This window comes from Canis lupus, chromosome 11 (genome assembly GCF_011100685.1).
Source record: "Canis lupus familiaris isolate Mischka breed German Shepherd chromosome 11, alternate assembly UU_Cfam_GSD_1.0, whole genome shotgun sequence".
Classification (NCBI taxonomy): domain Eukaryota; kingdom Metazoa; phylum Chordata; class Mammalia; order Carnivora; family Canidae; genus Canis; species Canis lupus.
Window position 1 is genome coordinate 36,560,020 of NC_049232.1, and position 23,091 is coordinate 36,583,110.

At 38.4% G+C, this 23,091-nt stretch overlaps 1 protein-coding gene across 21 annotated transcripts in view; it reads right to left on the reverse strand.

Moving 5' to 3' along the window:
* Positions 1-597: 597 nt before the first annotated feature.
* BNC2 (basonuclin 2) overlaps positions 598-23,091 on the reverse strand; it is a 444,904-nt gene continuing 422,410 nt past the window's right edge. For 15 of the 21 annotated variants that reach the window (XM_038552459.1, XM_038552458.1, XM_038552453.1 and 12 more), the window contains one exon: positions 598-10,609. In XM_038552459.1, the coding sequence (XP_038408387.1) occupies positions 9,949-10,609 (661 nt within the window). In that variant the 3' untranslated portion in view covers positions 598-9,948. Of the gene's footprint in view, positions 10,610-12,155; positions 12,190-23,091 lie in introns of all 21 variants that reach the window. The other 6 variants (XM_038552468.1, XM_038552465.1, XM_038552467.1 and 3 more) reach the window with 5 other exon arrangements.

The following is a 23,091-nucleotide window of genomic DNA, read 5'->3' on the forward strand; positions in this document are numbered from 1 at the left end:
CATCTTTCCTTCTGCTAGTTTTATTTCTAGATTATAAGAAGCACAATCTGCAGAAAACCACAGCCCAGGGAATATAAACTGAAACACAAGCATTTAGTCTGAAAAAAAAAATATAGTCATCATCCTGTTGGCTGCTGTCCACAAATTTCAAAGGCGGGGGAGGGAAGACAATGCATTTGTAGAAAGCTAAGAGGCAAAGATAGCCTAAATTCTTCCTTTGGTCTTTCTTTCCTAAAAAGAACCCGGGCAAAGGGCTCTGGGGAAAAGGAATTCTGGAGAGATGCAGAAAAGTCATCCCTCAAAGATAGCTTTGGTGAGGAAGACTCTGGGCAGTGTTTGCTGGGATCCGTCAGGACTGGCTACAATCTTCATAGCTCTGAGTCAGCTTCGCCATCTGAGCAAGAGAGGAGTTTGATCTTCCTAAGAAGAGTATTCAATAATACCAGGATTCAGTACAAATAGGAGACGGACTCTGAGTTATACAAGTGGGCTTCAGTACAGTGAATTACCATGTGAGCTGAAGTGTTACTAAGTGTATTTTGTAAAGGTCTATTGGAGTCTGTTGAGGTTTCTTCAAATCAAGAAGGAAAGAAGGGGTCAGTGACTGATAAATCTTTAATATAAAAATTGTACAAGAATTCTGATACAAATTACAAGAGGTATTTGGACAAAATATGAATAAAATTCCATTTACATCCCCAAACCCTTATGCATTTTATGCAAAAGACATACTATAGACAGTTATAGTACAGAAAATACAACAAAGGAAACAGCAAATAAAGAAGTTTTAATTCCCTTAGACTACTAATCAAAACAAACCAAAAAGCAAAACAAAACAGAAACGAAACTCTTGCTCAAGGTACACACAGTATTTCTGAAGCTACAACGCCACGAGTAGCACACGGGCAGGGATGCCGCCGGCGGCCGGAGCAGCCTTGGCTCCTCGACAGGCTTTAGCCGAAGAGATGGCTTGGAGGTCAAGGGGACGACAGGGACAAAGCACAGATCCCCAAACTCTGGGGGAGGGAGAGGACATATCTTGGTGAGAATTTCTCCTCCTCAAGATATTTCCGTTCCCTTTGGCCACTTCTGCTGTCAAATATGCAGGTCGAGTCAAATGTTTTTGTTACTGAGACACACAGGTGGGCTCGGGGTGAATCAGAAAGTCGTGTGTTCTCCCCACTGTGTGAGGGATCTTGCTAGTTCTAGAATGACTAGGCCGTGACCCGCAGGGGAGAACAGAGAGCTTTCTCTCCCAGAGCCTCATGCCCAGGTGGCCTCAGACCAAAGCCTTCTCCTGGTTCTTTGACCTTCCTTGACCTCCCGACACCTCCATGCATCCACATTTAGCTCTCCTGCACTATTTTATTTTATTTTATTTTATTTTATTTTATTTTATTTTATTATTTTATTTTATTTTATTTTATTTTTACTGGCACTGGTAGGAAAATGGTGAGACTTCTCTGCAGGGCAGCTGAACCAAAGTTTGCACAGGAAAGCAAGTGCACCATCTATTGTAAATCTTAGATAGTCCTATCCGGTTGATACAGAATACTAGAACATTTAATTCACTCGATTCATGTTATGTAAACCCTGGACAGGAGGGAACACACACATTTCCAAAGTGATCAAACGCAGGATGAAGGAGGCAGTGTTCTATCTTCTCACTTCAGCAAGGATTTTTTTTTTAAGGGTGTAGGTGAGATCAGAAGGAGAGCACAGGGCGGGAGTGGAAAGAGAATGGAAAAGTCAGGGGAGATTAAGATAGGCAATGAGAGGAATGGATTACTCTGTACAGATACATGCAAAAATGCTCCAAATTGAGTACTAGATGAAGAAAAATAAACAATCAACCTTAGTTATACATCTCAAGTGAACCTATTAACTCAGCACATTGTCTGGGAGTTGGGGAGCCTCAGACCCCGTGAATCAATGCTCCTCGCGGCTGCAGCACTGATTCACTGGCGGGGGTGGGGTGGGGTGGGGGGTGCTTTGTGTCCTAGCAGGGAAGAGGCAGGCAGCGGGGCCTCTCAGAAGCTGTGCCTGAGCCAGGCCGGCTCCCCTCGCTGGGGGACACCCAGAGGGCTGGCCTGTCTCCCCTTCTGTTGGAAAACACTTACAAGGCCAGCTGACAGGGCTCTCACATATCCAGGGGCTCCCCAGGGTCACCTCTCAATCCTTGTGTTCCGCAACAGAAGTGGGCAGAGCCAGTTAATAATGGATTGATTCACCTTCTTCCTTGTGCGTTATTTCAACATCACATTTGGCAACAGGAAGCCTTATAAAGTCTCGGTATAGCATTTAGATACTCTCTTTCTCTCCAAGAAATATATTTTTATACTATCTATGTCTCCATTTTTGTTAAAATACCTTTTTCTGCTCTTCCTTCCCTTCAAAGATTTTTTTTTTTAAATGAAACTTTTTTTTTTTTTTTAAAGCATTAAAAAGAAAACATTAGAAGTGTCCTCAAACATCCCTGTTAATTTCAAGGGTAAAAGCTAATACTAGTTAGCAGATTCTGTGCAATTTTGGCAACTGAATTTTTAATTCATTTAAGATGGTATGAAGATGTTTGATAAATGATTATAATATACAAAGACGGGGGGAACTGACAAAACATCAAGCCAACTGTTTATTCTCTCACCCCAAGAATCCTGTTCAAAGTGCTTTTCTTCCCAGTCCTCAGACTGGCTCATGAAATTATTTTGCACAGATTTGTTGACAAAGACCAGTTAGGCTTTCTATCTCTACGTCTCCTGCTTTTGTCTTTCCAAAAGTTCACATCAGAGAGGACGCCTGCATACACCTCATTCGGCTGACAAATATATTTGTGATGTGACTATTGGCGGCAGGGTTCAACAGCTTCTGGCAGACTGGCTTCTAGGAGACTGGAAGGGGTCATGGGGTCCCCCAGTTCCTCAAGGAGGACACACAGATTCATCTTGCACTTCACTTGGCCACTACCTAGCCACTTTTCAGCCATCATCTCCCCGTTCAGAACAGTTCACGATACATAAATAGCAGCCGATACTTACATACCCCTTGGGCTCAAGGTATTTTGGAATACAACGTTTTTGTGCGTTCCTCCTTTGTACCTTTCGTCCTCTCGTCCCTTCAGTCTGTAAAGCTCACTGTACTTCTAGTTACCAAAAGTCTCCCAAAGCGGAGAACTTACCTTTTACATATAGGGTAGTCCCTATTTTAGTAATTAAAGTAAAAAGCCCCATCCTCCCCGCCACCCCACCCCCACTTTTTTTTTAGATTGTCAGTCCAGTTTAACAAAATGAGCGTTGATTGGTCAATGTCACACTATGGATTGGGAGGTTGTCATTTCAAGGTACGTGTGTCCATTAGACCCATGGTGAGCTGCCAAAGCTAAAACAACGACAACTTTTGACCACCATGCACAACCAATCTGTTTCCAACATATGTAGTTTTTGAAGGGAAAGAAAAATATTTTAATGCTTTCCTTCCAGAACATGGGGTGATCTAATTCTGCTACGCCACTGACTTGTGGGAAATTATGCTCAAGTCACGGGGGGCCACACTCAGGACTCCTCAAGTGAGTGGGCATGGGATTCCAACACTGAAGTTTCTGAAGACACAGAGAATGCTGTCACGGGGTCTCTCGACTGCCCCTTTATTTAAGAAGTCATCTTGTTACTGTCCACTTAATAGCTGGGGCGGGCATTGAGAGGCAGCCTCGGGCTTACCAAAGATGCAGGTTAGTAGGGGTGTGTGTGTGTGTGTGTGCATGTGCTTGTATGTTGGGAGGGGAGGGAGAAAGGCAAGAAGAAAGAGAAAGAGGAGGGGAGGGAGAGCAGGAGCGGGAAAGAGAGAGAGAGAGAGAGAGAGAGAGAGAGAGAGAGAATGTGTGTGTACATCAGGGAACTCTGGGAAAGCCGAGCCCTTGTACTCAATTTCCCCTTCACAAGGGATAAACAGGCAATTACGCATCCTTTTATATTTGATGGCCAAGTGCTGAACTGGAAAGCACACTATTAGTTTGTGTCCCTTCAGGGCCAGGGCAATAAGTAGCCAGGAGAGCTGGGACTGCAGCAGAGAGGGTGTTGTCTGCTGTTAGTGTGACAGTCTTGTCAGCAGCATTCACATTACTGGAAGGTAATAAAGTGACAAGTAAGTTATTAGAAAGATATGAGGTGAAATTGAACTGAAGCTTCTCACTACTCAGCCCAGCTTTTTCCTCTCCTCTTTCCTAATGGTCCACTATTTGTTACAAACTGAGCCTTGTCTGGATACTCTATAAAAAAAGGATTTTTTTTTTTTTTTGCAGTAAAGGTCAAATGAATTTACAATAACACTTTGGAAAAAAATAAAGATAGTCTTATAACAAGTCTAGTATGTTGCTTCAAAAATATATATAGCATTATAATGACCAATAATGCCGATCCAATTTGGTGTACTTGTAAAAATGCTCTTCTAAAAAAAAAATCCGTTATTAGGCATTTGGAGTTTTCGACAAATGCCAAAAGACAATATTTGATGTCCAGTTATTGCCGTGTGACCACAAGCTTCATCTTGGGCAAGATATGGAAAGAATGGGGATGACGAAAGGACACAGGGAAGGATGCACATTTGGGCCAGACCAATGCAGACTAATTCACCTGTCAGTTTTATGGTTGATTTACAAACTAATTTCAAGTTACCCTTTATGGGGAGCAACTTTCCAACTATAGGGAATGCGGAAATGAGTCTGAGATGGGTCAGATATGGTCTTAATACTCACATGAGGAAGACTACCACATGGTTTAGCTTTGAGGGAAAACTTGAACACAGAAAAGTTTTATGCTTCTTAGGAAGGTAAATGATCAAGAAGTCTAGCCAAGTGGCATCATGGCTACAGGAGCAAGCAAAAGTAATAAGGGAGAAAATACACTTAAGAGCACAGTTTGACCACCAGCCTTGCCTGGTGACCCATCATATCTAATTACGCCCCTAAGGGACCCTGGCATCACTTCCCACCTGCAAAACAAAACCAAAAACAAAGAAAAAAAAATCCCACAACCGCCCTTGTTTGCTCTTCTGACCCATAGGAACCTGTTATTCCATGCAATTTCTTTGCCTTCCCCGTTGTTCAGACTGGGGTGCTGTGGAGCACCTGGTCACGGGGCTCTGCGGGGCAGTGCACCGGTATGCTTTCACCCGCTGCTAGGCACAGTTGTACCAGACCTTTCTTCTGCACCAACACTCACGGTTCATTCTCTATTTTCTTTTCTAGCTACCCCAAACCAGGGCAGGTACCAATCCCTTACTTAGTATCCCTTACTCTGCTTTTTGGAAAAACTCATTCCTTCCAATGTCTTTTAGCACCTGCCTTTTATTGCCCTCCTTACACACTTAAGACGCTTCCCATTAGAAAACAAAGAATGGGAGGGAGAAGCAAAATCCTCTAATTTAAATATTCCAAGTTTCTAAAAAATGTAATTTGTTATAATTGTTTAAAAGTTAAGAAAAGGAGTGTCTCCAGAGGATTAAAGAAAGTTTCTTCTGAATGACTTGTTTCTTTATGATAGCAGATGTAGTGTGTCTTATGACAGCTGAGTTTTATTTACTGTTAGTCAATCTAATCCAACACTAACAGACCAACTACAAGTTAGGACTGCTCAGGTCAACTGTTAGCAGTTAGCAGCATGTCCACCTCAATCTGGTTACGGGCTTTTGTCTTTTAATTGCCAGTGGCCCCCACTCTCATTTGCTTGGTACATATCCGGGGTGTGTACATAGGAAGGGGAACAAAAGGTCACTTTTTTATTTGGTGGGAATCTAGTGCTTGGTTTCTCCTGAGTAAAATGGGGAGAATGCCTCTCAACAGCCTGTTCTTAGTATATTCAAAGATTTTTTTTTTTTTTTTAAGAGCAATGTATATACTAAGAGGGCTATTAACCAGTTAAGTGTCTTTCTCCTCTTACTGGAAAAGGGCCTGGAAATTCATGACCAAAGAAATCATACTACAAGAGCTGTGGCACTAGTGTGCTAAAAACGTTTTAAAAAAAATGTTTGTCACATGGAGAAGGAAAACATTAATACCTTCAAACCTTTAAAAGGCATCAGGCTGAATTGGACAGCTAGACTAAGATCTGAGATGCATTACACTGCGTTGACTTATCTTAATACAATTAATAGAACAAAGAATGTCAAGCTTTTAAATCACATTTTTAAAACCAAATTACTTATCATCTTTCTCTTGCTCTTTGTCGTCCCTCTCTGCAGCATGCAGATATTCCCTAAAGCAGACTAAGCCTTTCTGATTTGTACAAAAACATAGTTTAAAATGATCAAAACAGTAAGTTTCAACACCAGCTAGTGAACATGTACATTAATAATACTGACTCATTTTCTGTAACAAAACTGTGCTTATAATCAATCAAATGGGTAAAAGCTACTTGGATGAAAATCTGCATCACTATTAATTTTCAGCCAGCACAGAATGGATGCAGCTAGAGACAAACTGTTCCACAGTAGAAAACTCCTATGAAGAAACAAACGAGTCGGAACGGACAAAGTCGAAGGGCCCATTGATTAAAATGCTGATCTTTTTTTCCTTCCCATTTGCAAATAAGTCTTGGGATCACCATCCTAACTAGATTTACAGTTAAGTCAAAACACTGCACTCAGGCACACATCCCAAGAACAAGCAACACTTTGGGACAGGAAGCATTGTGCATTTCAGAATTTTACATTTTATGTACTGCTTCCATCCACTCCCCCTGTCCCTTTTAAAGCAAATAGGCTTTATACTGGAAAGTGTTATTCATCCATTTAGAAGGCCACCATAACATTTGGGCACTTGAGGCACAAAAGTAGTAAGTAGCAAATAGGCGAGATGCTTAAAAAGAGCCAGTTGTCCAGGACTCCTTGCCATTTCTCTGGCAAATCTCAGGATGAACACGTTCCTGTTTCCGAGCAAGGGAAATTCTACTTTGAGAATCTCATTACTTCTGGACTATTCTAACTGGCTCTTCACATTAGCCCAGTTTGTGGCAAGTAACAAACATTTGTTCTAAGCCGGGTTCATTTGCTGATGTGACCTGCTGACAGCTATGTAATTCACCCACTAGGGCTATTTGACCTTTTAGTTGACATTAAATTAAACAGACTAAACATTGATTCTGTACAAGATGAGTTCTAATATCTCAACCAAGAGTGTAATTTTTAAATATCACTGAAATAAAAATGTGTTATTTTTGTAAAACGAGGTGTAATTCAGTCTATCACAATTGAAAAGCTAGTGTTTCCCTAATCTTTTGTTGGGATACTAAAAATATTTTTTCCACCCTTTTTGAATTGAATCATTTGGTAATGGGGCAACAGCGCAACACAGAGAACGCTAAGAGGACCAAAATGTTTGCAAACAAACTTTCATTATTCTAGTTCAATTTTTCACAAACATACTGTACATAGTCTTATATGGTATAAAACAAAGGAAAACATCTCTGTCTATTCAATTTAACACAACACCAAAATAAAGCAATTAAGACTTTGGGGAATTCAAAGGTACAAGAAAACAAAAATGGTTATTACTAATTCCTCAGCTTTTTACCGTAAACATTTGTCATTTAACAGACATAGTGTTTGATATGGTTTCTTTTGTACTGTGAATACTTTTGGTCTTTCCTCACTGGAGAACAAATGAATTAAACGAACCCCATAGCTTCCTCTGAAGGAGATGAAAAGATGAAGCTTCTAGACAAGTCTAGCTTATCTTTAAAAATCTATTGTTTCTGAAATTTTTACAAATAAAAATACTGAATCCTCAACTAATGATGCTTATTTTTGGAAACAATAAATACTGTGAGGTACAATAAATCCTACAGGAATAATAACAACAACAGAAACATATTAACAGTTTCCTTTGGCAAATTTAACGGAAGTGAATGCTGATGTGAACACAGAAAAAATAATAACAAAACATATGAAAAATGGAAACATGCAAAGTTCAAACAAGGGGGTATTTCTAACTTTGAGACCGATGAGAGAAATGTTTGAGGCCATTAAATGCAGAAAAGAAATACATTCTCTTTAAGTTACTGTGTACTGTTAGACAAAATATTCCTTGTTTATCTGTCCCCCCCATTTAAAAAAAAAGAAAAAAGAAAAAAAAAGACAACAAAACACAGTCTGCAATGCACATCCTAATGGTTTTGGCTACAGACCGAACTTGAGTAAATATCATCATTTAGTCAGTATGTTGTGGTAGCTGAGGGCTGCCCATGTGGTTAACCAGCTCAGGCAACATGTGTAAACATCGGAAACAAAACAAAACAAAACAAAAAAGGTTTGGAGAATCGTCTCCCCCTCTTTCTCACTCTCAATTGCTTGGTTTCAGGCTTGCTTTCATTTCTCTCTGACAAATCATGTGGGGAAACACAAAACACTCAACAGTGAGAGATCCTATTTTAAACCCCCCTTCGTCTGGCTTTTCAGAAAGGAGTGTTGCTCAATTCAAGTTCAGCACATGTTTTCAAAGCTTCCAAGTACTGCTGCTGTGAAATGTCTTTTGATTTTGTCTATCAAACAGGCCTGAATCATAGGACTACTGCAGAACTTGTAACAAATTAGACAGCCATACAACAGACCAACCCAGTTCAGACTTCTTTCTTTTTAAAGGAGAAGGGTTAGGTCCTTAGAAATGAGTGTTCAACACTTTTACTGTATTCAGCTTTGTTCCATAGTGAGTAATTTGGGCTTTTGTATCCTGAAATATTATCCTGCCTCTGAAGACTAAATGCCTTGGCTGTTTCACACCACATAATTTTGTTTTCCTTTTATGTAACTTAACATATAAGCAAGAAGGATGCAATGTTGATTCTAATAACATTCGGCACTTGAAAGAATCACCAAGTGTTTTTTTTTTTAAAAGCGGTTTTCTGGTGGCCGACAAATTGGCCTGTGGTTATGTTGAGTGACTAATTGTATTTTCTTTTCTGGAAACTTGTGCAAAGTTGGCAGTTTTGTGTTAACACTAATACTTTTGTTTGGCATTTGTGCCCTATACTGACCAGACCATTTTTATACACGTGAATTTTTTTTAAAAAAGACACTTACTTGAAGTATGGCAATAGTTTAAGGATAAGAAAGAAGCATGGATATTACACATCCCCTTGTAGTGTATGAAAAAAAGTGCATGACTGGATTTATGTACTAGTACAGGACATTTTAAAAAATCAGATCTGTGCTGTGAAGCATGCCAGCACCTCTTTATCACTATATCTAGCAGGTAGTAAAAACAAGACCATGTTTTTTTTTTTTTTTTTAAATGTGCATTAATGCTAACATAAATGAATAGAGCTAGCCAGCAAACTATTTTTTTCCTGCATATCTAACAGCTGGATGTAACTGTAAAAATTAAACAAAAGAGTTAAACAACCATCAATACAATTGCTTTACATCATTGGCCTCTCAAGGCTAAATATTTACAGGTGAATCTGCCATGCTTTAATTGAAGATTCTCTCAAAACCTTAAAGTTCACAAAAGACAACTATAAGAAGTTCCTTTTTTGTTTCTTTTTTCTTTTTTTCCCTTTTATTTTTTTGCAGGCAACAGTCGTGGGTACAACAAATTGTCCCTCTGGACAGGACCAAGAATTCTTATTCTGTCAGAATTTGGGCTAGTTGCACACTTTATGTTTGTGTGTGTGTGTGTGTTTTAAGGGTACTTTGTTTTTACCCTAAATTAAAGATTCCACCCCTTTCCCAAAACTATAAAGGAAAAATAAAACAATTTCAAAAGCACCTAGTGTTTATCTTTTTATATCTAAATAAAAGAAAATATGTGTGTGTGTGTGTGTGTATATGTAGACTCAGAGGTCTACATATGTACACACCCACACCCACACCCACCCAGGTACACAAGCACACACTGACTATGGCAGTTCAAATATGTAGGCCATCTGGTGAGAGCTGGCATCTGTAGTGTCCGTTCTGAGACTAATCTACTGAAGTGAAGGGAATGTTTTTGTGGAGGTTAGGGTTCTGACTGTGCCGATTTCGGCTTCGCACAGAGGAAAACATCATATTGCAACCAGGGACTTTGCACTTGTGCATTTCTCGCAAATGCACAGTTTTGTAGTGCACTCTCAGAGTCCCCTTGTTGCTGTACATTTTGTGGCAAATGTTGCACATGATCCCACCATTGCTCCCGGACAAGCTGTTGAACATCAGAGATCCTGAGACTTCAGCCCCGAGACTGCCAGGGAGGGCAGGGGCCTCGGCCTTGTGTGCGGACTCCCCACTGTCACTCGCCCCGTCAATGTCATCGAGAAGAATCCCCTCATCACTGCCTGCGTCGGATTCTCGGGAGGAATGGATGCTACTGCTGGACTGGAGGCTGGAGGTGGTGCTCAGGTCAAGGACCATGTAGTCCTCTGCCATGCCTCTCCCGTACCCATTCAGGTGGGAGTCTTCAGTCCCTGCGGGAGAGGAGGCATCTTCCCTGACATCGAGCCCCAAGGGGTGCTGGGCACCATAGATCTTCATCAAAAATTCATCCCGAAGGTCCTTGCTAAGGGAGGGCTGCGCTGAGTCCAGGCCCATGTCATCGAGTTCTTTGGTCAACAGTTTGCGATGCAGGTTTATGTTGGCACTGTGTCTAGGAAAACAAGAGGGAAGGGGGGGAGGTGTATGGGGAGTGGGGAGGGTGAGAAAAAGGAGAACATTTTAAAATTGATTCAGCTTCCACCAGGCATCAAATAAGCACATTCATTGCTAATTACACCATTACAAAAGCAAACATTTCTCTATATTCTCAGGATTTGGGAATAAGTGGTGGTGGGGAATGCAGTAAGGGGAGCTTTTCATTAACATAATTTTTATAAGAGTAAAATTCTTCAATGGTAGAATGAATGCAAATCCACATACCTTTTTCTCAATGATATTGTTAGCTTTACTAGGTAGCAGCATCAGCTACAGAAAATCTCACAGCAGAGATTGCAGAATATATATTAAATAGGATAAAAGAATGGAAACATGCTGCCCATCTAAACTGACTAATTCGAATTTACACCTAAAAAAAAAAAGCCAAGCCCCTTTTCTCCTTCAGTGCTTTATTTAGAGGTATAAAAAAGGTCAATTCTTTAAAAAAGTAAATGGTCTAGATAATTTCAGTTTAACTTCCAAAAAGTTACCCCTCACCTTTCTACACTTCATTCACATCTTAGGAAGGAAAAGATTTAGTTTTATAGATTAGCAATTTGAAATAGGGTTACAGACTATATCATAAATTCCTTTCCTCAGATTAATTTGGAATCTCAACTAATCTAATGGTAAACTATGCTTCATTTTCAGAAGCTGCTGCATTTTAGAGTTGAAAATGCTTTCACCAAGTAATTCAACTTTTTAAAATGTAATCCTTTAAAACAAAACCTGAAAAATAGAAATTATTTTTTAAAATAAAACCCACCCACCGTTTAAAAAAATCACACTAAACAAGAGAAAAAAACCCAAAGGGACAAAAAAGAAAAAAAACCCACACAATAAATAACCCCCAAATCAAGCACAACAAAGGTCCCCCTATTTTAACAACTGGAATCTGTATTTCTGAGACAAGCAAAACTTTTACTCTACTAAGTGCTTTGCTTGTGTAAAAAAAAAGATAGGATTTGTCCCACAGCATCCATAGGGATGTCATGATTTACAAAGCCTGATATGTTATTATCTATCTGAAAACATTGCTTTTGTATTTACATCCCCCATTTATTTTTAAAGTGCCCTTGGGCATATACCTCTCACCACCTGAAAAGGCTCTCATGTTTGACAAGTACCTAAATTGAAGGAAACCCTTCCAAAAAATACACCAATAAATAAATACACAGATACATAAAAGCTTCTTGATAATGTCAGAAGCTCTACATCTTGAAGTAATTGTGATAATAGAAATGACCTAGAATGGCCAGTATAACATTCAACAGACCTCCTGATTATAATTAAAACATATGGAAGACCAAAACGAGTCACTCCATTTTGTGACCAGCATGGCTAATTTCTTAGAGATGGTTGAGAGGTATGTGCCTCAGAGACAAGAAAGGTAGGAAAGACTTCTCCACCTTTCCACACAAGACAATAAATAGCACTCCGGGTGTTAAGGAGCAGAGGGGCAGCAGCCCTCTCCACACTGCACTTAGGAAGGCTGAGCTTACCTTGTGATAATAAGATCAGCTTTCTAATCTTTTGCTAAATCGATCACAAAAGAAAGCAAGAATGAGAGACAGAGAGAGAGAAAGAGAGAAAGAGAGAGAGAGAGAAAACAAATTCACATTCTAGACATCTGGTTTAAAAAAAACTTAAACAATAAAATAGGGATTTAAAATGTTCTGATCACAAAATCATTTTCTGTCATAAGCGATCAACTTATATGCTGTCTTGATGATTTTCAGATCAGCTGTATAATCCAAAAATCATAAACTGAATTAAGATAAACCAAATCCACAGCATCATTATCATCCATAAATGAGTTCTACACGGATGCATGCAGGGTGTGAGTGTGTGAGTGATAAACAGAAGCTGTCCCCACAGTCCCTGCTCTGACACTCTGGCTCCCTGTTTCCTCGGTGTCAGATGGCAGATGACTCCAAGTGCAGGTTGCTAAGCAGAGGGCAGGAACTGCCTACCGCGTGGTCTTTACCCTGACACGTGGGTATGACACTCTCAGAGTTATTATAAGAATGTGGAAACCAAGTTACACTGCGTCCTATTACTCTATTGATAAAACAATCTGCCAACTGCAAGTAGCCCACAAAATCCTACCCGTTTATTATTTTTAACACCCTCCCCACTTTCTTAATTTCACAAGCACACATTTTGTGATGACTGTAATCTAGAACTCTGTTGCTTCTCACACATCTGCAGTTACCACTTCCTAGATTCACTGCTGAAAAAACAGCAGCCAGACACACAGCAGTCATATCAAGACACACTGAATAAGGAAGAATAAATTAACATTGACAAAAGGACACACTGATCACCCAGATGGACACTTCTTTCCTGAGATGACTTGTGAAATTACACATCTCTACTGATGTTACCAGGAAGAGATGTTTCTCTTCATTTCTCACTTACAGCAATAGAAATCTGTAATCTAATTAGACGATGTACCAGCCCTCAATATCTGTCAACCAAACGATGTGCAGAAATGTGTAGACCAGCTCTGGCACTCTATTCAACAGTGTCCCTTTTCCGCTGTCAGCAGTACTGTTGGCCTCTGCTAATATAATTACATTGACTTTTATTCAATTAAGTGCCATCCCTTGCTTAAAAAAAAAAAGGCTATTTTATCAATTGATTCAGGTGTAATGCAATAATAAAGATGAACTCATGGCAGTGCATTAGCTCTGCTGTTCATAACTTCAGTACAAGGGTTCATTCATGATAGTCGATTTCCATTATGCAACCACAGTTCAAGAGAATTGATTCTTTTATGCTCATTTCTTAATCTATTTCATTTTTGTTTAATAATCTTCCTAAATACCATATGCAAAACACATGAAGTGGGGATGGGAAGAATAGGCTGTGGGAAGTCTGTTCATTCATCCTCATGGCAGTGAGCTTGGTGGTTTTCTAGCAAACTCACAGTAACTGGGATGGAAAGAGGAAAAGTGAGAGAAGTAGAGAAAGAAGACAGACAGTTTCTCTAGCAAGTACTGATCCTGTTCCTTAAGAGATTAGGTTTGGTCTCTACTGAGCAGACAAAAGGCAGCACCTGATCTTAACAAAGACCTATAGTTGGACTCTGGAGTCAGTCGATCCAAACCATTAATTGTCGTAAAACATGGTCCTCACAAAGAGATACAAAGGCCTAGGGCTAATGGCAATTTACAAGTTTATTTGGATCAGCAAAATTAAAGAGGTAAAAAGATAGGGAAGATGGAAGAGACACAGAAAGAACTCATGCCTACTGACCATCAGATACAGAGAAGAGGATCCTAAAATGGGAGGAAGGCCAGAGAGTGCTGGAGATAGAAGGACCTGAGCAGAGGAAGCAAGGTGCAGATGTATGTGGTAAGAGGAAGGAGGAATCTATGAAGGAACCTAATTTTGAGTTCTCCAGAGATTTAGTTTTTACTTTTTCTAGATATAGACTTATTGTGGATATTTTATCTCCAGAATAGAGAGAGAAATAATCATTAACAAAAATCTATATTAGAACTTATTATAACTTACAAGAAAATAAACAGCATGAAAGCTCTTTCCACTTGCTTTGATTAGGTAGGAAATGCTGATACATAGACGTAAATCCCTCTCATGGAAAAAAAAAATGACTGGGATGGAGAGAGAAGATGAGTTCCTAAGTAGAAAGGGTAAGGATATGGTTTTAACAGGGATCTGGTATTAATTAGTACAGTGCTACATCCTAAAAGAGGAGTCCAAAATGGGGCTCCAAGATGGCCACTTTCAAGAAGGATGCAAACTAGATCTCATTTAACCTCCAGTCTCCTTCACTGAAGTAGAATACTTTGCACATAGCAAATACTTGAAAAATACTTTTATTCGCCTTCAATCAGTAATATGCACAAGTCTTAGTGCAGCTTTTCCCAAAATACATTGTTGAAGAGAAAACAAAGATCCCAAGACTGGAAGCACAAAACAGAATATTTAAGAAAAGGCAGTTGTGATAGAGCAAAGCATAATTCTGACCCTATTAATACTTCAGTGTGGTGCACAGAAATGCTATATAATTAAGGCATGCCACAGCCCTGTCACTTGGGCTATGCTTGGAATTACAACTGCTTCCTCTGAATCTCTGTACTCTTTCCTATTCTCTCCATACTGCGAGTTTGCCAAATGCCTTTTGAAAGCTAACATTATTCTTAAGAATAAAGAGTAATGAAGGCTTGGATAGGGGAGGTCATAAAACTTAACATTTTGAGATCCTGAGTGGAAGTACTGTAACTGGACTAAAGTGGACCACCATTCTTTTTCTGTTTCTTTAATAAAAATTTTACTTATGTCAATTATGTCTCAATTAAAAAAAAAGAAAGAAAACTTTACTATGCAAACCACAGAAGACACTGAATTTATCAAATACAGTTAAGTAACTTCATAAATGCAAGTGAGAGAAAGTAAGTCTTGGTGGGCATTTCTTTTCTCATGTCTCTTTTGATGTTCTAATGCCAGTCCAACTTAATAACAATGTTGACTCATAAAAATTAAAGTTAAAAACATTGAAAAGAAATAGTGTTTTGAAGTTTTAACTTTGACTTTGATATACAGGGAAGAACTTTAAAAAAAAAGATTATTTATTCATGAGAGATACAGAAAGAGAGAGGCAGAGACAGAGGCAGAGGGAGAAGCAGGCTCCATGCAGAGAGCCTGATGTGGGACTCGATCCCAGGATTGTGAGATCATGATCCCAGTTGAATGCAGATGTTCAACCGCTGAGCCACCCAGGAGTCCCCAAAAGAACTTTTTTTTTTTAAAGAAAAAGTTTCATGTCCAAAAGAATATACTGGTCAAAACTGAATAGTGAATCAGATCATAGGTCACACGAGAAGTTCAACAATCTAATAAATTTGAATTCTTAATCAGTTTTGAACCATTCTAAACTTAGTGAAACAAAATACTTGATAAATAATATTTCAGGCAAAATAGAATTGAGGCTCCATTTTGGATTTTTATCTTTATTTTCTTGTTTATCTCTGCCACTCAACACACACACACACACACACACACACACCTCAAATTATACTGTCCAGAATGATCAGTGATGTATACATAACAGATATCATATATATGGTGTGTGTGTGTGTGTGTGTGTGTGTGTGTGTGTGTGTATGCATATGTGAGGATAGAGAAATAAATTTGTAACCAATCTGGAAAAACCTAGATGCCAGATGAGTGTACTGTGGGATATTGAATCAACAATACTCTTGAACAGAAATGTACATCATCTATCTAAATCCACAGAAATGCAAAATTAAAACCTCTGCCCCTCATTAATTCTCTTCTTATCTGGATTGCTATGACATTATCTGTTATATTTAACTCCTCAAAATTTTTGTATTAATGGTAGGAGGCTCACAGCTCTGTGAGTTAAATGACATTTTAGATAGTACACATTTCTTCAAAACTCATAGTTGTTCTATAGGCTGTTATTTAAAGATCCTCTCCAGAAGAGCTGAAAACCATCTCTAGCTCACATACACAATGTACAATTTTAGTAAATGCTCAAAAAAAATCCCCAAAGAAGTACATACTAATGCAAGAAATAAAAGCTAAGCAAATTCTTGCAAATTAAAAGTATGAAATTCAGTCACTTCAATCTCTTTCAATATAAAACAAATCATCCATACTGGTCACGCAGACAGTTCCCTCTACATTCAAATTATTCACTTGAAGATAAGCTCCCACCAAACTCTTTAGGGGTTTAGCTAATTTACTGCACAGATACGGCACGTCTGTTGTAATAACAGGTAGGATGTATTGGGGTCGACCATTTATCAGAATTAGACTTCTTTTCTCAATTCACAGTGAATTATGCTGCCTACATGACTCCCCTCTCTCAGAGCCTGCCATCCCCTCACGGCCCCTAATGTGGCAGGCAAACAAAATTGACAGTCTCATCTTGTCAACAAGGGGTGATTCTCCTGAGAAGCCATTTAACTTTGCCGAGGAAGCAATGTATTAATGTGCATGTCCCAGCAATGTTAATCATCTTCAAGCTTCCGACCTAACTTTGACGTGAACGAAATCACCAAATTTGTTTACTAAATGAATCGTAATATGCTAATAAGAAAGCATGACATATATGGAAAAGCCAAACAGATGGTTTGTTTACTCCACTTTGCAACTTTATAAATGTTGTAACTCTGAAGATGTTAGTGAGAATTATTGGTTTGTTGGCAGAGGCAAACGTGTCTTTCGCATACTAAATCTGGCGCTACAGTTAGAAAACAATTTGTCATTGCTGTGGAATGCATAAAAAATGTTAATGTAGTAATGGCATTTGGGAAGGCAGATTGGTAGATGGAAAATGTGTATGCCGGATGCTCAGGTTAAGTGTAGAATTGATATCCGACAGCCCATTCCCTAACCATTTTACTTTTGAGTTGTATCTGACACATCAAGGCTTCTCCAGGGTGCTGATTGAATTCAATTGGTACCTGTTGCACTGTAACGTGAGAGGAGTGCTACACTGTGAAGAGGGTTATGTTTTCACAGCATTCAGAAATTTTCTCAATCAGGCAGCTCATATGGTGCTCAGTTTACTACTTACTATTGGTGGGTAAGAAAAAGGCCTCGAACACTGGTGTCTTTTTTTTTTTTTTTTTTTTTTTACACTGGTGTCTTTTAAGGAATGAAATGAACCTGAGCTATAATTTTAGGTTTTATATATGTATATTTTTACCCTGGATGAACTAACCATCAAGTCTTTGTCTTCCAACCCTTGTGTTATAGTCTGACTTATATAAAAAATTCAGAAGACTTATGTCTAAAATAACAGGAATGCATTTTTTTCTCTTGAAAATTTTCTGCCATTTTAAAAATAAGCATTCTTTTTTTAATATGTACAATGTGAAACCTCAATTTCTTTCTGAGATCTTTTTCAAAGGCAATACTTCCTAAGATTAAATATTCAAAATGTTTTACATCATTAAAATGGTTAAGGTCTTTTAAAAAGGTAAGATTAGGAGTGTATGAGTTCCCTAAGGAAAGGGACAGAATTTTGTAGACCATCAGTATTATTATTTAGCTATGGCCTTATGTTGAATTCTGCATTAAAAATGAAACTACTTAAGATACGTGGACAAAATGAATGCACAAAATCTAATTTATGTTTTTGGTTAAATGAGGTCAAAAGTACCAATGAAAACATGAAAACTTTAGTTAACTAGGCAGCAATGTACCTATGCTACTAAACATCTCAATCTTTAGAAACAATTTTTTGAAATTATTTTTACTTTTTATTCACATGAGCATAGGGAATACAGAATTTTATATTGAAAGACTGCTTATTTCTCTCAATATTAAGGACCACTCCCCCCAATTTCTTAGTCCTACATATTGAGACTACCACTGATCTTATGGGATTTCCTGATGTACCACCATATAGTGCTGAAATTTTTACCCAAGTGCAAAAGAGAAATGAGAGAACAAAGTGATCTAAAGAAACCACTGAGTTTATTTTGCTGCCCAAGGATCACTTTGGAGCAAGAAACATTAGCGGCTATCCCAGCCTGGCGCTTATATCTCATTTGAAATATCTCCTCATTCCTGACCAACAAAGAAAATTTCAATAAAGTACTTTTACTGGTTTAACAACAGTGAGCTCCTGGGATTGTCAAAGTGCTAAGCCTTTTCCAAGGAGAGAAAAAATCAGCAGCTCAAATATAATTAACCTTCTATTCTCAATGCAAACTGCCACGCACAGGAGCTCTGCAGTCTATTAGCAAAGTTATAATGGCCAACAGGCAGAAGCAAAATTGGTCAAAAAGTTGGCTGCTGCTGTCATATTTTTGGAATTATGATTAATGACACTAATAATGTGGATGATTACTGATATGTGTATCTCCAGCAGTTTATCATATTGCTCTGGCTGCCTACGTCCACAATAAACAGGATGCTATCATTTACCTCTTTATTGAAGGCAATCCTTCTCTTGAAGGAGCATATTCTAATTACTTCGTAATGTTTTATGTCTTAAACATTTTGCAGCTCTGGACCTTGCCAACTGCTTCATGTCTACCATTGATTAATTACTGAATGTTTAATCAAAATTTAGAATCTAATGTAGTCATTTATGAGCACACTGCAGTGCCAAAGTAGTTAGGCTTTGCTCCCAAGTTTGGAGAATGTTGGGTTCAAAATCAAATCCCAGCTATGCATGAGGATCCAAGAATTTCACCTTGGGTGCTCTGAGGTTGCCAATTCTATCTCTGCTGATGAATGGAAGGTAATCTAACTACAGGGTAAACAGCATCTTTACCCACCCTCTCCCTACTGATTTCCCCAATTCCCTAATCAGCAGAGCAGCACCGTTGGCTGCTTCTGAGAACAAGGTCCTCGTGAATACCCATCATGAGAACATAGTTTTGAAGTGGTTAAACAAGTGAAAAATAATTTGCTGGGACAAATACATGAGTTTTTTTTTAATGTGGATTTTTTATGGTACTGTCATACAACCATTCACCGTTGAAGTTAAGTGTTTTTTTAATACCATTACTGAACTGCTGAAATGGATGCTAATATAGCTTGGAGTGCTAATGTCAAGTCCTGGTAATAAAAAAGACAGACTGCTGAATGAAATAATTTCAAGTAAAAAATAGAACAAAAGTGCTCTCTCTCTTGCTCTCCACTTTTATTGAATTGGGACTGACTGAGCCAATTGCTTTAGAAGTCTGTAAAACACAATTACTAGTGAGCGAACTGACCCACCAGTGCCCCCTCAATGACAGAGCAGACTCAAAAGGCAGCAGAGTCAGAGCGGCCCCCTCAGCTGGCCATCAGACCGAAGAGGCTTCCTTCTGAACGTCTGTTGTGCTCATTGTCCAAATCTGCCTCCTTTTACTTACAAAATCTTGTTATTTCCCATCAATATGATAAAGTAACTTCATACGTTACTTTCCAAGATGAAGATGTCTGTTCTGGCAATTAAGGATGATCTGTCTTTTGATATTCTTATTTATGTGGATGTTTATGTATAAACACACATATACATTACGTGGATGCATTTAGATGAGGACGTTAGCATATTTTTTGAATAGCTGGTAATAATTCAGATTGATATATGCTCTAGCGAGATTGAAGCATCACTTACATATGTTTAGCTAGAAACACTTGGCTTTTTTTTTCCAAGGTAAAGCGAAATAATTAGAGCAAGCAAGAAAAAGAATTGAACTAGAAGTGGGTAACATTTTTCCCCCTAGTTAATAAAAGAAGTAATAAACTCCATAAAGTACTAGAGTTAAGATCACTAACACTTCAGGCATAACAGCTTTTTACCAGGAATTTACAACTCCTGTTTTAATTCAAGCAGCTTGCATTGGGACATAAAATCTAGGTATTTTTTAAAAGTGTAGTTTTATGTTAAGCAACTGAAGAAAAATTGTCCTTTCCTACAAAGTATTCTTGTCTCTTCTTTTGTGGCCTACTTCTTGCTCACATGTGTACACACACACACACACACACACCTTGGCACTCAAGAATCGAAGTTACTAAATCCCTTTTTTATGACATTGTAATTTTTTGGCAAGTGTAAACTCCTTTCATATTTTGCCACATTCATTTATTTGAAGCTTGTGGGAGTCTTACAGCAAAAATGTTAAATTATTTCTGAGGCTTAAAAAAAAAAAGAAAAAGAAAAAAGTGCTTTCTAGCCCGACCTTCACTAAGAAATTTCAACAGAGAAAGGAAGGTCTCCTTTTAGCATAACAACAAATGATCACTCACAGCGAGAGAGAGCTGGTAAGAAGCCTTTCACCTAAGAGAGAACCATACTGATAGAATTGACTAATATAGGTGTGCAGTCTTACAACCCACTTTCAGTGAGAATGGCCTGTGTTTTTTTAAAAAAGAAAGGATTATCTACTGAAACAAGTATCTCAAATAATTATGTAGAATAATTATGACCAATAAAATCTCTCAGGGTGTCAGAGAGATGGTGGCAGACCCAAGGGAGGCGGAAATCAGGAGGATGACCCTTGTTTCAAAGAGTTGCCATTGTGAAAAATACTGTCGGAGCACCCCAATACGTGCGTTCTGTTCTAAGTGCAATTTTGCCTGAATTTTCAAGATAATGCTGGCAAGAGTAACAGCTTGTTCCTTTCAAGGGAAGATAAGAACAAGGAGTATGTAGAAATGTGTTTTGTGCAATGAAAGTTATGTATGGATAAGAGATTTAATGTAACTTTCATCAATAGAAACGTTTAAGAATCTCTTTGTATCATGAAAAGGAAGTCGTTCATCCACCATTAAGCTGTGTTGTCTATTTGGTACTCGGTTTGGAAGACGGTGGAAGTGACTGGTGTAGTTCCTGGAATGGAGGAGTGAAAGGTCAGCAGAGGCTTAAATGAGCTTGTCTTACATCCAGCTGGGCCAGCAGGAGATCATTAGGAAGATCCGAGGCTCACTTTAGGCTTGTCAGAGCCTCTCCCCATGATACAAGGAGACCGTTTTGCTCATTGCTCTTCTCCCAGTGTATAAAAAGAACCCCAGAGACAGGAATGACACCGAAGTTTATCTTACTACCAAAGTTTCGCTTGAGGAGGGCACAACTAGCAATTACTCAGAAGGGGGATTTATTTTGTTTGTTTGCCTTTGATGGAAAGTAATGGAGATAAGTACAAAAGACCTATTGATCTGCTGGCTCCTATTGTGAAGCCAAATAGAGTAAAGGAAGGGAAATCTCTTCCTTAACATTTAAGTGTCAGAGGACCTGCACAACTTTACTTTATAAAAGACTTTTGGAATAGAAGAGTTTTGGTTTGATTGGCAAACATAAAGGAAATGAAATGCCTTAAAATGTTCTCTACTTCTACTTAAAGAAAATTAACACACTGTATTTGACAGCTAATTATATTAAGGCAAATATACTAATAGTTATCTCAAACTGGTGCTAAGTGGCTCATTTCTTGAAGGTAGTGAAATCATGTGCATTTATTGAAAATCTCTCTTTAGAAAAGTTCTAAGTTTCCAAACATAGAGAATGATGGAAAAAATGGATGTTGCTGCTGAGAAGGTGATAACAGGAGACAGGTAGCATGTTCTCACATCTTCACCTCTGTTGTTAATGTATGCAGTGGCTCATCAGAGGTAGCTCATGTTAATTTATTCCTGCACACCTGTACAGGGCTGGAAGTCAGGTAATCAGACAGGCAAAAACTATACAGCTCTGCTTTTTAGCTACAGCTACCCAGAGGCCCATATAGGAACAAATTTAGTTCTGGAGACATCAGCAGGTTTTAATAAACCAAATACAGATGTCTTCCTCCATACAAATCAAGAAGTTTACATGTTTAAATCTGGACTGATTTAACTAGCAATCAAAGAGAAGGTTCACACTTGGCACCAATGGTTGCCTCATATTTATTTATAAATCACCCTAAGCAAATATTATTTTGTTTTTAAATTTATTCACGGGGCTGACTCATCTTTCCTACACCTTGAAGATTAAACATACATGCTTACCTTTCTAATAAAATTTAAGACAAACCTGGCAATCAGTGGCCACTACTCTCAGAAGAAAGGAACAAAGATGGTAAAGATCATGTAAGATGCAAAACAGATAAATAGTTCTTTCTATGCAGATCATCTAGTTTCCATGTACAAAGTCTTAATTTTAGTTGAGGGAGTTTTAAAACTGCTAGTCACTAAAACAGGTATAAACAGATTTTTAACATATTAGCAAATGATAAGAAGTTTAGAAAAGAGGACAGAAAGCCATTTATTTGTTGTTGTTTTAATAAAAGCCAAATGTAACTTATAAATGAGCTTCCCTTATACCTAGGTGATCCATGGCCACTCAGCCCAGGGATCAAAATTGAAGACAGGTGATGAGAAATGACCAAAGGTAAACTAGGCCCAGCTAATTCTGACTCTGACACATCTTCAAGAAAATTTCCTTTGTGAAGACTAGGTTCTAAGCCAGTCATAATTTCTTCTTCCCAGGGAGTTTTTCATGTGCATACTTCAAAATGGAGGGTCAGCTCCCTGATCCCTGAAAGAACAGCATCTTAGTAGCAGAAAAGTCAAGGGATAAACAAGAAGGAAGGGTGTTTAGGGAGTGTCAGGTCTAAGACTACACAACATTATCAGTTAATACTTAAACACTTTAGCAATCTCCTTATAGTACCACAGTTCTTCACAGAGCAAATAATTTACATTTCACTTCTATAAATCAGAATAAAAATTATTCCAACAGCCACATGGTAACTGGATGAATTGAACTTTGTGTATACTGCTGTCATTAGTGTGAAATGGTCTTCTTTGCTTTTGAATTTATTATACTCACACTCAGTCACAACTGTAAAAAAAAAAAAAAAAAAAAGGGATAACTTCAACATCGTGCTTAGAATCCTTGGCCCTAACAAACCAAGCATGCAACGCCCCTCCCCGCAAAGGCTTCTCCCTTTGTATGACTTT